Source organism: Coenobita brevimanus, chromosome 73 (assembly GCF_032717465.1).
Source record: "Coenobita brevimanus isolate Jiangsu-jjx chromosome 73, ASM3271746v2, whole genome shotgun sequence".
NCBI lineage: Eukaryota > Metazoa > Arthropoda > Malacostraca > Decapoda > Coenobitidae > Coenobita > Coenobita brevimanus.
In genome coordinates, this window is record NC_137026.1 from 36,259,290 (window position 1) to 36,273,868 (window position 14,579).

The following is a 14,579-nucleotide window of genomic DNA, read 5'->3' on the forward strand; positions in this document are numbered from 1 at the left end:
TTTTGCCACCCAAGGACACGATGAGAGGACATACATACCCATACAGCTACACAAAAATTGTGCAAAGTACATCACAGCCCTTGATCTGAGGGAAAGTGAAAAGAACATCACTGAGATACAAACAGACTGGGAGACATGGAAGCTCTATATGAATTTTGGACTCGTGTTTGGTCAGTGTTTCACATATTGGACGAACTGGTTTAGAAATCGAATCCCTCACTTTCCTGCCACTACCATATGCCCTCTTTGGAGTATTGGGGCATGCAGCTTAGTTACTGTAGTCTGAACTTTTTTTTTCCTTTTTTAATAGCACAAGAGGTTGCAAGACTGTTCCCCCCAAAGAAAAAAGTAAGAGAGCCAAATTCAATATTTGTTCATCCTGAGATGCCAGAGTTCTAGGGGTGGGAGACTGACCTGTACCCCTGGTGGGGTCTTTATTGTGTGTCGTACTGTTTATAAAGGCCCTAACATTCATGCGTCGGCCTTGGTTACCTAGTGGTGGCTCTCCACGCTGCTTGATCTCTGGCAGCCTCCCTATTCAGTCCCTTATCCCTGAGATCACACTCTATGACCTCATCCCAGGTCTTTTTCAGTCTGCGTCTTGCAACCGTACTCCAATGTTCACACTTTTTTTTTTTTTATTTTTTTTTTCAAAAAAAAAAAAAAAAAAAAAACACTTTCCTGATCTCATGCTAAGTTGTCCACGTGTCTCACAATTCATCATGACGTGTGAGGCGGTGGCAGCGGCAATCACCAAACCGCTTCTCGTTCTCTGGGATTGGCACGTGTTCCATCCCATCCCGCACGCGTACCTCTGACTTCAGCCTTTTACTCCACTCCTGAAAGAGATGGATCAGTAATACCACAGCTCTAGTGCTTATTTTTACTGCTTTCATGAGTAAACTCTACTAATAAAGGTGGAAACATATGCTCCAAGTCAGTCTGTTTTTATCTCAGGGAGCTCTGCCGTTCATACAGCTGTAATACTTAGTTGTGGTTGCATCTAATTCAGTATCTTAATTGTGAGTCAGGAATGAACCTCCTTGGTTACTATGAATTTAAAATGACCATATAATTGGACTTCACTTGTACATTAACTGTGAGAAAAGAATCAGGAATACTTATCAGGCTAGAAGAATTGCCCTGAACCTACTCATCAGCGACATAATAACAAACTTCGATCTACATCAAGGGTAATACTGTATCCGGATGGAGCACCTTAACCCGCTAAACCACAAGGCATCCATTTGGTTATATGGTTACTATCCAGTGTAGTAAATTATTTCCTATGCTACAAGAAACCATTTGGCTTGTCACTTAATCTACATCCACCTGAAGGTCCAGTACCACTACATCAAGTGAGAGGATGGCAGATACCCTGAATTAAAACAAAATAGTGACCTGCTAAACCACTCTCTCTCTCACACACACACACACACACACACACACACACACACACACACACACACACATTAAAACAGAAAACCATCTTACCCTGAACAGTACAGCATGGTAGCAGTACACATCCTTTGGCATCAGGTTTTCCCTCACGTACTCCCTACCATTCTGCCCGATTAGCTTTGCCTTATCGTCATTTGATCTTGCCCACTCTATCTGCAAGGCAAAGTTTTCTCCTTGTAGTTATTAGCCATTATCATCTCCTCCTCGTTGTTGTCACTATCATTTGTCAGTCCTCCTCCTCCTCCTCCTCACTGCTGTTGTCTTTAGTCATCATCATCATCAGTCCTTCTCCTCTCCGTCCATTTTACCACTCCAGGTAGGGTCCATAAAGCAAGGAAACAAAAAGCTTGATGCTGGAAGAACTAACCCACAGCATACCCAAGGAAATGGACCGCAAACCCATTCCCCATTCAAGCCACCAGAGGCATAACCATCCACACATATGCTTAGATTCAAGTATATTATTCTGCATATGTGAAGTTCAGAATTCAGGGATATTAGTGATAAATGCTGCTGATTTAAAAAAGGGAAAATTTTCCACAAAGTTCGGGGCAAAAAGAATACCCATTTATCTATCTATAGCCTGATGCCTTAATCCTGTAAGAGGTGGCCACAAACAAATTACCTCCACGTCACCCTGTCCCCTGCCATTTCACTGCCCTCTCCCCAACTTACACCCCCCTCTCTCATATACCTTATTACTCCATCCCTTCATCTCGTCCCTGGCCCCTGAAATGAACATACAGAAATAAAAAAGTGACACGTGAAGGCATTAGCATATTTACCTTTTCAATGAGATCTGATAGGTCTCTCTTGAAGGGAATGTAGTGCACATAGGGCTCCAGGTCACGGTAGAAGAACTCATAATATGGTGAGTCTTGCTTCAGCACCACACCACTGCCTCCCAGTAGGTAAGGGAAACGATACGCTGCAACGGTGCCATCTATGTTGATCTGATACTTGTACTGAAAATGTGAGGTATGTGTTACTCGGGAATATTACCATTAACATCATTGTTATTGCCGTTCTGAGGCAAGGCTACAGGCTACTGTACTCGAGAACAGTTAAGGACACATGACCTGCCAATATCCAGCTACTTCTTTGTGAATCAACCTGTGTCTATCTATGTATAGCCAGACACAAATGTTAATCTGACCTGGAGTGTAGCCAGGATTCATAGATGGAATGACCACGCCTGATTATGTAGTGGCCCAAGAGGGGCTGTACATATTTCCCCAGGCATAGTTCAGGGTTGGCCACTGTCACCCATCTGGCCATGATACTGTACCTGACTGGCACCTCTGATCACAGCTGCACCAAGCACCTGCCATGAAGTGCAATGAGAAAAACCTGCACTGATCAACATGAAGAATGACAGCACATAAGAATATAAAAAAAAGGCACCTCATATTAAGAACTAACCATATAATATCATTCAACTCACATCAAAGAACTTGAAAAATGACACATGTCGCTCCTTGGGGCCGTATTTCTCCTCCTGGTCACGGAAGAAAAAGAAATTGGTGAGGGACGCATTGATGAGGCCAGGGTGTTGGCGGGCAAGGATGATTAAATCAAGGCGCTCCTGTCTAGAGTCTCTACCTCGCCAGAAACCCATGGGTCGCTTGGCCTCCCAGGGGATGTCGTTGTTGGACTGGACAGACAGCAAATCAAGGGTTACTCTGGGGAGGGACAATTGACTTCAGTATTATTTTCACTTCTATTACTAATACTAGAGCTGTGATAATTATTATTACTATTATCCATCCATCCATCATCCAATCACTTTCTGCCCTATCAGGCATGTAGGGCACCAGGGCTAGGCTAGCTACTAAGTCTAGACGTTTTTGGTGAGGATAGCCAGTCTCACTCACGCTTGAGTGGTGTTATGCAAACAATATAATTCAACCACCCCTCCAACGTAAATTTTGCTGGCCTCATTCAGTTGGAATGTCTTAACCTAGTAGGTATTGGGTGTCATTTGGTAGCAAATGGTTTCTTGGGTCACAGAAAACAATTTGGTTTATCACTCAATGTGGTCACTTGAATGCATCACTGCATCACAGGAGTTGCTTTTATCAAAAGTGTTTCCATGTGGTTCTAAGCTCATCTGGACATGAACCCAGTGGTCTTCAGGCTGAGGTTGTCCTTCTCTTCCAGTCCATCATCCTCCTTTCTGGGGACAGGGAGGGAGGTGAAGCATGTTTGTAAAACCAGGCTGCACATATCGGTGCCACCAAGTGAAGGCAACCCTCTCCAACACCATCATATTTATGTGGGACAAACAAACAAAATAGCCTGGAAAAAATATACCATATAGCCTACTATATCTCAAAATGAAAAACCCAGAGTGTTGCCCTGACAGTAAAGGCAACACCTGTGGCTCTGCATGTGTACCTGCCCATAGCTTCTAGTGTTGCCTCGGTGATGTCATAGGTGGGCATTATTATGTCGGCTGTGTCGTCAGAACCACACCAGGAGAACACCGGGATTAACGGCTTCACCTGAAATGTACACCAAAAACATTAACTCCTAATTTGTACAGTGTACTGTATTCTCGTAAGCTGCTGCTGTAAGAAACCTCTTTTGATGAAAATACTGTAAGTAAATAAGTAAATACAGTATATAAATAAAATCTGTTGTTACCCAGTTCTCAGCACAGAGGGCCTGAAGTTAGTGTACTGTACTCCCCCTATGTTTAAAATTAAGGTTTGGTGCGAGTATAAAGTGTCAGCCTTACCTGAGGGCTAACCAGCGGCCAGTCACCAAGATTAACAATGAATTCAACATCCGGAAGTACCATCTTGCGCATCATAGAGTGCAGCATGTTGTCCATAAACATTTTAAATCCCACGTGTTGACCAAAGCACTGGCGGTACAGCTGAGAACAGTGTGTGGGTAAAGATTAATTAAGTATCCTATAGTAAGTTCTCATCAGGTATATTTTTCTTTATTTTTTATTTTTTGCTATTATGTTCATATATATATCTAAGAAAATTTGTTTACTAAAGTCTATCTGTCTGTCTATAGCCAAATGCCTTAATCCCATAATGAGTGGCCACAAATTAATGTGACTTAGGTTTAGTAAATTATCATCAGGTCAATTTTTACTTTACCCCTTTTTACTTTTTTCCATCAGGTCTGTATATATTAGAGAAATACCGATTATTAAAGTGATTAAGATACTGTTAGTTCTCATCAGCTCTGTGAGTGCGTTTAAGTACTTGGGTAGTGTGATGAGTAAGGATGGAGGTTTGGAGGGTGAAGTGCTTGAAAGGGTACAGCAGGGAAGAAAGGTTGCTGGTTCTTTGAAAGCAGTGATAAGAAACAGGGAAGTGAGCATGGAAGTGAAAAAGTTACTACATGACAGTATTGTGATACCAACTCTAACGTACGGAAGTGAAGCTTGGACGTTGTTGGAAGGACACAAGTCAAGAGTGAGAGCAGTGGAAATGAGTTATTTAAGAGGAGCCTGTGGAGTCACATGGAGAGACAGGCTGACGAATGAGGATATAAAGGAGCGTTGTGGTGTTGATGTGGATGTGATAGGAAGCGTTATGAGGAACACACTGAGGTGGTTTGGCCATGTGGAGAGGATGGAGGGTCAAAGACTGACGAAGAGAGTGTATGTGAGTGAGGTGGAGGGGGAAAGAGGGAGGGGGAGGCCGATGATGAGATGGAGAGATGGGGTGGAGAGGTATATGAGAGAGGGGGGTGTGAGTTGGGAGCAGGGGAGTGAAATGGCGGGGGACAGGGCGACTTGGAGGCGATTTGTTTGTGGCCACCCCAAACGGGATTGAGGCGTCTGGCAATTTTTAGATAGATAGATAGATTTTTTTGCTATTAAAGTCCATATATATGAAACAAAAATTGCAGTCCTGTGTTTTTCATTACACAGTTTGTCTATTTTAATTTTACAACAAAACGTGGGTGAACAAAAGAAATAATATACACAAAAAACAATCTCCCTCTCTGTTTTTGACCTTTTAAAATCATACCGTACTACAAAAGATACATACAAAAGAAAATAACATACACAATATAGTCTCACTCTCTCTCTCTCTCTCTTTCTCACTAACCTTATTCCCCTTCACAACATAGTCACAGAAGCTCCTTGACCCACTCTGATTAAACCTAACTGACGCCTCTTTCAACGTCAGGTCAAGGTCAACCTCTGGGAAGAGCTTGAGGTCATTCTCGATCTGCGGGTACGAGTTTGGGCACCCCATCATGTCAGCCCAGGTCGCAGTGTCACCAACCGGGCAGTAGCAGTCCTCGGCATACACAGGATCTGGTGTGGGGTCAACAAAGTTCAGGTTAATGATACTGAGCTGTCTTTACTCTAACTTGGCCCAAACTTTTGTCCTTTTGCTGGTTATTTCACAGGGCCTAATGGCAAAATAAGACAAAACTGTGTCATGACATCCCTCTCATAGCACTTCTTTGTGACTACCATCATCATCTAGTGTTACTCTCTTGATACGACCCTTTATCCAAGAAGGAGAGGTGACTGTTTTAGGCCAAGTTAGAGTAATACATGCTTAGCTGTTACTGTATCAATATATAGAATAATTTTTAGACTATTTTCTTTTATTTTTTATTATTTTCTCTGCTGTTGGTACACCTTAGTAGTCAGAGATTTAAGATAAAGGATGCCGCAGGTAGTTAAGATGAAAATGATGATATATACTGTACAATGAATTTAACTCTGATACAAATGACAACAGCAGTCTGACTTGATGACTGAGACAGCATTACAAACTTAGCGCACAATCCACCCACACCTCACCACACACCTGCAAGCTTGTAGGGCGAGTCTGCAACGTGCTGACTCCCGTACAGAACATGTATGGCTGTCTTGCGGCATGTTTGGTAGGTTCGGTACCTGAGGAAGCAACAGCATTTTAATAGGGACATTGGTGATGGATGCTTCTTTGATATTTTGGTGTACATCCCTGACTTATACAGTAATAACAACAGTCTGTATTTACTCCCTCAGTGCAATACTGTGTTCCTCCACTCTACTCATCTTAATTACACTTTTACTCACTTCACCAGAGATACTGTATTTTGAACTGGGAGTCAGATGCAGCCTTAAGTGGCCTCATCACAGCAAAAGATCTCCCCCCCAGACTAAATAAAATAATTTGGAAGCAACAAGCATACAGTACATCAATAAAATATCATCAGACTGAAAGGTTAAGATCGGTAGAAAATGAAATACTACTGTTGTATCAACTGTTTCAAGTAAATTTGATAATTAATAACGATGTCATATTTCGTTGTACGGTTCTAAGGACGGTGACGGTATACAGTACATTTTTTACATATCACTGACAGTATAACTCTATACTTCTCAAAAATAAGCTTGTACCTATGAAAGTTTGTAATTTGAAGGTTCGTAAGTATGGAAACAGCTGTACTCTAAAACCAAACTGTTCAAAACTTCACCTGACAATATAGGATCCATCATATCTGTCCAGCACCTGTGTCCACACACGACAGTACATCCCGTGTGTTGTCTCACCCTCGATCTGAACCTTGAATGCATTGGTGCCAACCGATTTTGTGATTCTGTGGACAAACCCAAGAGATATTAGATACAAGTACATGAAAATATAGGACTACAGGACAATGACTGCTTCAACTGATCTCTCCCTATGATATTTTACTGTGGCAATACTACTGTTGTTACTTAATCCTGGTCTGTCAGGCCTAACAGACCCATCAACCACAGGTAAGCAACTGTTTCAGTGGGACTGTCCTACAGGTACAGTAGGTACACAGTAACCATGTAGAGCTCATGCACCTCTTTGTGGTAGGCAGCACCTCTCTAGGGTCATGCCAGGGTCCTTCCCATAGCAAGGTGCAGGGAAATAGGTCTGGCTCCTGGGTGGATGCTGCAGCTGCTCCACCCAAGGTACTCAGTACCACCATGTGTAGGCTCCATGTCACTGTTAATAGTATTAAAATGTTTTGGCTTAAATAATCTTTTCACAGCCATGGAGACACTTAACTCCTTAGACGGAAGGGCCTCACACAAATATTTTAATGTGGCTATTACCAGACGATTTTTATTACTTCAATATTATTGTCCTTCGAAAGATTAAGTACAGTATATCTTCATGCTGACACAGTAGTAGTTAGTGGAAGCAACAGCCAAATCCTTCACTTCTAAACTCACTCATTGGCTGAAAATAAATCGTATGGAAATAGTGAGCTAAAAATACGCGGGTCATCATCTAAATGCACGGGAACGACTGGGGGTACTTACTGATGATGCTTGCAAAATCATATTCAGCATGACCAATAATTATATCAACAGTTCTTAAAGTCAGTACACCTTCATATCCCGCTAATTTCTTGCATATATATCTATTAGCATCAAGCAGTTGTTATTTTACAAGTCGATATGAAACTTTGTCAAAACTTCGGCAGCATTCCACCACCAACCTGTTTCCTTTGGTATCGTACAGCTCAATGAAGAAATACCGGGCCGGATACACGAATTTATCCGGTTCCAGGCCGGGTCCGAACACCTTGGTCTTCTTCAAATCCACCTTGAACTTCTTGCCTCCATCCGTGGCCGAGTATAAGCAGAAAAAGTAAAATAGAGCTATAAACTTCATCTTCTCTTGTGACACTCCTCCACACGGGATTCGCTGACGCTCGTAATGTCAATGTCACGGTTTTCTTTGACCATTTTGAGGCAGGACTGTGGAATGTGCTGGCGAGGATAATGAGATGTACATTGAGATGGTTTGGATAAGTTTGAGAATGAGAAACAGGATAGGAAAGACTTTGTGAGTGGGCTAGAGAGGCGGAGGAGGAGGGGAGAGCGAGGATGCTACGGAGGAATGAGTTCTAGAGGTATATAATTATGATTACGAGACGGGGGGTGCGAGTTGCAGTGTGCAGCCTGATGACAGAAGGTAGGGTGATAGGGAGGCGATTAGTTTGTGGCTACCCCTTCCAGATTTAAGCGTCAAAATGTAGATAAGCCAATAGACGATGGAATGTACGATCAGGAAACGGATAAACCTACTTTAATCCTATTTTATCCCCTTGGAGTTGTAAGGTGGCCAAGGCTAGGCAACGGTAGGCCAGTAGATCAAGGGTAGATGACCAGCTTGCATCCCTTGCTGGCATTACGTGATACAGAAGCCTACAGTCACCTCTTGGGGGACCAGACCTATGCGTAGCCGTCACTTGGATCTGGGGCGTTGAAATCACATGTCCAGAGTCTTTATTTACTTATTTTATTTTTAAGAAGTATATTTGAATGGATATAATTTAATTCCCCCTTCTGAGGACAGAAAAGATAAAAGGAGCATAGTGTATACTCATCATCATTGTCATCATCATCGTAAAGCATATTCTTAGGGGAAGGGCTTGTGATGTTGAGAACATGAATCAGAGAAAAGAAGACCAAGGTATAATCTAATCCCCCCCTCCTCTCTCTCTCTCTCTCTCTCTCTCTCTCTCTCTCTCAGGAAATCAGGAAGTATGCATGTGGGAAAATTATCTCTCTCTCTCTCTCTCTCTCTCTCTCTCTCTCTCTCTCTCTCTCTCTCTCTCTCTCTCTCTCTCTCTCTCTCAGGAAATATACTGTACATGTGGAAAACAATGCAGCCTGCTGCAGGTGTTTTGATTGTGTAATTAGTTGTGGTTGAGAGAGAGAGAGAGAGAGAGAGGATAGCAGTAAGAACTATTACAGGTATCACAAATCGTCCATTAACGGGAAAATAGATTTCATGCATGAGAGAGAGAGAGAGGGGGGGGGAGGGAAGGAAAACATTAAGAACTATTACAAGTATTACGAATCGTCCAGTAACAGGAAAATAGATTTCATGCATGAGAGAGAGAGAGAGAGAGAGAGAGAGCGAGGGCAGTGGTTAGGTCAGGAAACTATTATTGCAACCTTTCCTGCTACGTCAATGGCTGGAGGGTAAAGTGAAGGGCGGGGTGGCCTGACTGCGTTTTAATTTCACTTCTATCAAGAGCGCCTCTTTCTTACGTTATATTTTTCTGTTTTGATCCAAATTTAAGTAGTTAAGGAATAAGAATAAAAAGTAAAGCCTGTCTTGTGTAATTGGTATATGGAAATGAAAGGCTTTCGATAAAAAAAAAAATACATAAACAGTGGATTATACCTGACGGCAGACATTTAAATTCGGCTGACTCATAGGAGCCTGAGTTACTAATACACATGCAACATAAAGAGGGTATTATAGTGAGTTATAGGATCCTGGCATTTAAAAATATACACGTAACATGTAAGGAGAGCGTCAGTGTCATCATGCGTGAGTTTATAATGTCTTTGCTCGTGTGTACCCTAATTGCCTAGACCCCCATTTGGTTCATTGACTAATTCTTCCTCTCACTCCATTTTTGGGTGTCCTTACTTATACCTGTAATTTCAGATGATTTTTGCCTGGCGCGACTTCAATTGTAGAAAGTATCATAAGAGCAGGAAAAGTGGAAACTACCGTAAAAGAGATATACCAACTTTGGGCGCCAATATAGCATTCATGTACTCGTATTGTCACCCGTCAAGGTTTTCGAAAATTTATTGCTTGTAAACGGCTTAAGTTACTTAGATAAAATTTGTTTTGTATATACTAATTCTTCAAGTTTTTCTCCACTCACATTCATATGGAAAAGAAGTGCATCTCTATATGTGAAGCCGTTTACATTAATAATTTGTAAACCCAGCAAGATTTAGCGGACGTCATTGTGTACAGTAGTCAAATCTATAGCCTATTATTTTTACGGCTGAGTGAGGTCTTAGACGGGAGTTACTAAGCTACGTTACGTTCTAAGACATCGAGAAACGTTGTACACACATGACAAGAGTTAATTATTTACTACGGACATAGCACAATGGTTTTCTCGTGTGTAAATGACCTCCCTCTTGGATTTCCTCTCCTTAGTATTGTTTTCACGCCTCCAATGTCACGGTAGGTAGGCTATTCTCTGTTCACTTTAACCTGGCTTAATTCCGTCTGTCTTGAGTGATGAGCTGTAGTAAGAGATAAAGAATAAGCTGCTAGTCACGAAGAAGTGCTATTAGCCGTATGAAATTGATCTGCTAGCGGACGAATATCAGGGCCAAGTTAAGGTGAAAGGACTAGCGCCACAGGAAGTATTGGTGAAAATTAGGACTCACTCTCTCTCTCTCTCTCTCTCTCTCTCAGCGTATCAGCCCATTAGGTACACAATGACGCAGCTGGAGAGAGGAGGAGGAGGGGGTGAGTGGGCAGGGCTGTCTGTTGATACGCTTTGGTAATCGATGGATAGATAGAAGAGAGAGAGAGAGAGAGAGAGAGAGAGAGAGAGAGTCATGTGAGTACAGAGTTGCTTGATGTGGTGTTGTGTACTATAGTGTAATGTATAGTGGTGTGGTGTGGTGTGTAGAGTACTGTAGTGTGGTGTGATGATAATATGTGATGTGTGAAAAAAAATTAGTATGTGCGTATGGTGTAGTGTGGTGTGGTGCGATGTGGTGTAAGGTGTGGGTGTGGTGTGGTGCGATGCGGTGTAAAGTGTGGGTGTGGTGTGGTGCGATGTGGTGTAAGGTGTGGGTGTGGTGTGGTGCAATGCGGTGTAAGGTGTGGGTGTGGTGTGGGTGTGGCAGCGCATTTTACACTATGTGATGGTGACAGCCTGTGCAAGTCTCCCAGAAGTGTGTGTGTGTGTGTGTGTGTGTGTGTGTGTGTGTGTGTGTGTGTGTCAGAGAAAAGGGAAATATAATAACTGTGATAGTGAGGGGAACGTGATAGACAGGAAGACAGACAGACAGACAGATAAAGATATGGGAGAGAGAGAGAGAGAGAGAGAGAGAGAGAGAGAGAGAGAGAGAGAGATTCTTTTAATATTCTGTTATGTCATTATTTCTGTTATGTATTTCTTTATGATCGAAAGATTTTGCTTGACAGATTCTCGTGATGTTTAAGACTTGTACCTACTCTCTCTCTCTCTCTCTCTCTCTCTCACACACACACACACACACACACACACACACGTCGCGTTTCTTTTGTCTACATTTTCGTCATGGATTTCGAAATAGCTGAAGGTTGAAAGGATAACGAATTGTGGAGAGAAATTATTTGTGCTTGTTCTTGATTTTATTATTTCTTTCATTTCTTGTTTTAGTGTTCTTATTTTTTTTATTTTTTTTTTTTGCTTTCATTTGTCGTCGTTCCTTGCGGTAAACATATCGATAAAATAATGCTAAAGATGAAGCATCTCTACGTACTGGTAATGGAGGAAGGTCCTGCGTAATGGCAGGATTATTGATTAATCTAATGACTTTATTTCGAATTCTGTCCAATTGCCTCAGTGCAACCGCTCCACATCCACTCCACAGTGGCGAACAGTATTCGATCTGAGAACACACATGACTTTTGTGCATTGTGGCCAACTGATCGTCAGTGAAGAACTCACGAACTCTGTATAGAAGTCCCAGTTTTTTTAGAAGCACTTTTACCAAGGGATTTAACATAAGCTGTCCAGTTTAGGTTGGTGTTTAGTGTGACACCTAGGATATCAACTGTAGTGGATATGGGAATACTGACATCGTTGAAAAATATGTGGGAGTCTGATAGATTCATTCTGTTGGAGAAATTAATGTATTTAGTTTTCTGATCGTTAAATGAGACCAGATTTGTTTGTCCCCATTGATTAATTTTGGAAAGGTCCTGATTCAGAGAAATTGCTGTGTTTATTTGGGAATTTATGATATCAGATTGTGCCAAGGAGGTACTAAATGTGAAAGAACTGTGAAGGGTCGAGTCATCAGCATAAGAGTGTATTGGGTTGTGAGTGACAGATAGGAGGTCATTTATATGAATGAGAAAGAGGGTTGGCGCCAAAACTGATCCCTGAGGTACGCCAGCATTTATGGAATGAAATTGGGAATAAATTCCACCTACCATGACCCGTATTTTTCCATTATGAAGGTCAGAAGAAATTAGAGGAACCAGTGATGCAAGGCCATAGTGTGACATCTTAGACAATAAGGCCTGGTGCCATACTCTGTCAGATGCTTTTGAAATATCAAGTGCTATTGTGCGTGTGTTTCACCATGTTGGTCTATTGCTTTGTTTTCTTGCATATATTGTTTTACCCTACTATATTATTACTCTCTCTCTCTCTCTCTCACACGCACACACACACACGCACACACACACCCTTGCCCGTCCCCTGAACAAATATTTTAGCCATTTTTCAGTGTGCAAAGTTCGAGGTATTGTGTTCCGTCTCATTTTTTTTTCCCGAACTCACTGGCGCGAGCGTGCAAGATATATTTACTGTATTTTTTCAGCATTTCGTTCATGACCCGGTAGAGGACGCAGGAATTGGCGGGAGATTTGAATTTTGTGTCGTATATATATTTGGATTCGCGATGTGGAATAGATGGATGAATACGCAGGAAGATTAGATGGAAGGATGGATGGATAGATATAGATGGATGGATGGATAGATAGACAGGTAGATGGATGAAGAGATAGATAGGTAGATGGATGGATGGATAGATAGACAGGTAGATGGATGGATGGATAGATAGACAGGTAGATGGATGGAGAGATAGACAGGTAGATGGAAGGATGGATGGACAGATAGGTAGATGGATGGACGGATAGGTAAATAGGTAGATAGATTGATGAAGGGGTGGATAAATAGATAGGCGGGTAGATAGATAGAGAGAGAGAGAGAGAGAGAGAGAGAGAGAGAGAGAGAGAGAGAGATTTTATTTTTTAATAATCGTTATTTTTATTTTAATTTATTTCATTTTATTTTTATAGATTTTATTGTATTTTTTAGTTTTTTATTTTTTATATTATTTTTATTATATTTGTTTTTATACATTTTTTTTTATAATTTTGGGGTAGCTATGAAAAAAGGTGAAAAATATTGACCCCACGGAAATGTCGAGGGATGAAGGTCACAGAGGACACAAAAGGCGGTACTGTGTGGCCTCGTATTTACACCCACACCAAAACGTATGGATGTACACGACGGAAGGCAATTTGAGATTTGGACGATGGCTGCTGGGAACTGAACATCGATTTTTTTCCCCCCATGCTGATGAACTTGCTCTCTCAAGGATGCAATATATGGGTTGTTTATGACATTTTCAAGTCCGAATTGTTTTTTATATATATAGCAGTTACAATTAAATCTTACCGGAAATTCATGAGCTATAATGGTCGTTTCGGATATCGTCGTGTCTTACCTGCGCGATACTTTTTGGTGTGACTGTACACTTGGTCAATGAATTACTGAACGTTTATTCCCGTAGGAGGCGTGTACCGTCCACTTACTCAGTGTAGTCTTACCTGTACTGTAGATCGAACGGGCTTGTCATGTATTTATTATTATATTTATGTGTTTAGCTTTGTGTGGGGGGTGGGGATTGTGTGTGTGTGTGTGTGTGTGTGTGTGTGTGTGTGTGTGTGTGTAGGCGTTTCCGTGTCGTGGTGTAGGCGGCAGAACAAAGCACATGAAAACCACAAATAAAATAATTACACGAATCACAAAAGGTTACCAAATGATATATACTGGGATATAAGAATTGGGGAAGTGTTGTCATTCTTACTTCCTTCCGGTCATGTGTGTGTGTGTGTGTTTTTTTTTAATAATATTCTTGTCTTTTTAAAATCAAGCTTCCTTCCTTTTTTTCTTTCTTTCATCCATTCTTTTATTCCTTCCTTCCTTCCTTCCTTCCTTCATTCCTGTCTTACTTACGGTACTTCTTTCCTTCCTTCCTTCCTTCCTTTCTTTCTTTCTTCCTTTTCTTTCTTTCTTTTCCTTCCTTCCTTCCCCCCTCCTTCCTTCCTTCCTTCCTGTCGTCCTTCCTTCCTTTATTCCTTTCCTTCCTTCCTTCCTGTCGTCTTTCTTTCCTTCCTTTCTTTCGTCCTTCCTTCCTTCCTTTCTTTCGTCCTTCCTTCCTTCCTTCCTTCTTCTCGTCCTTCCTTCCTTCCTTCCCATGTGACGGAACTGGACCAATCTTAAGGAAGCTCCCTAACACCTCTTCCTAAGCTATTTATTTTACCTGTTACACATTGCCGTCCTTTTCTGTGGCACCCAGTTCTTGTGATGGAACTGGAGAAATC

At 41.7% G+C, this 14,579-nt stretch overlaps 1 protein-coding gene across 1 annotated transcript; it reads right to left on the reverse strand.

Moving 5' to 3' along the window:
• Nucleotides 1–710: 710 nt before the first annotated feature.
• LOC145407537 (protein O-glucosyltransferase 2-like) lies at nucleotides 711–8,090 on the reverse strand. The gene is made up of 10 exons (XM_080278459.1): nucleotides 7,915–8,090; nucleotides 6,913–7,035; nucleotides 6,258–6,346; nucleotides 5,541–5,752; nucleotides 4,202–4,342; nucleotides 3,859–3,965; nucleotides 2,906–3,143; nucleotides 2,247–2,426; nucleotides 1,495–1,614; nucleotides 711–839 (listed from the first exon to the last, which is right to left on the reverse strand). The coding sequence occupies exons 1-10, from the start codon at nucleotides 8,088–8,090 to the stop codon at nucleotides 711–713; spliced, it is 1,515 nt and encodes a 504-aa protein (XP_080134585.1).
• Nucleotides 8,091–14,579: the final 6,489 nt, after the last annotated feature.

What these genes read in the sequence shown, in the direction of transcription:
- LOC145407537 (XM_080278459.1), bottom strand. Translation starts at nt 8,090, where the DNA reads ATGAAGTTTATAGCTCTATTTTACTTTTTCTGCTTATACTCGGCCACG. An exon ending in CTCGCCCTACAAGCTTGCAG is followed by an intron (nt 5,753 to 6,257) that starts GTGTGTGGTGAG and finishes ACCCCACACCAG; the next exon opens with ATCCTGTGTATGCCGAGGAC. An exon ending in GGCCGCTGGTTAGCCCTCAG is followed by an intron (nt 3,966 to 4,201) that starts GTAAGGCTGACA and finishes TGTACATTTCAG; the next exon opens with GTGAAGCCGTTAATCCCGGT.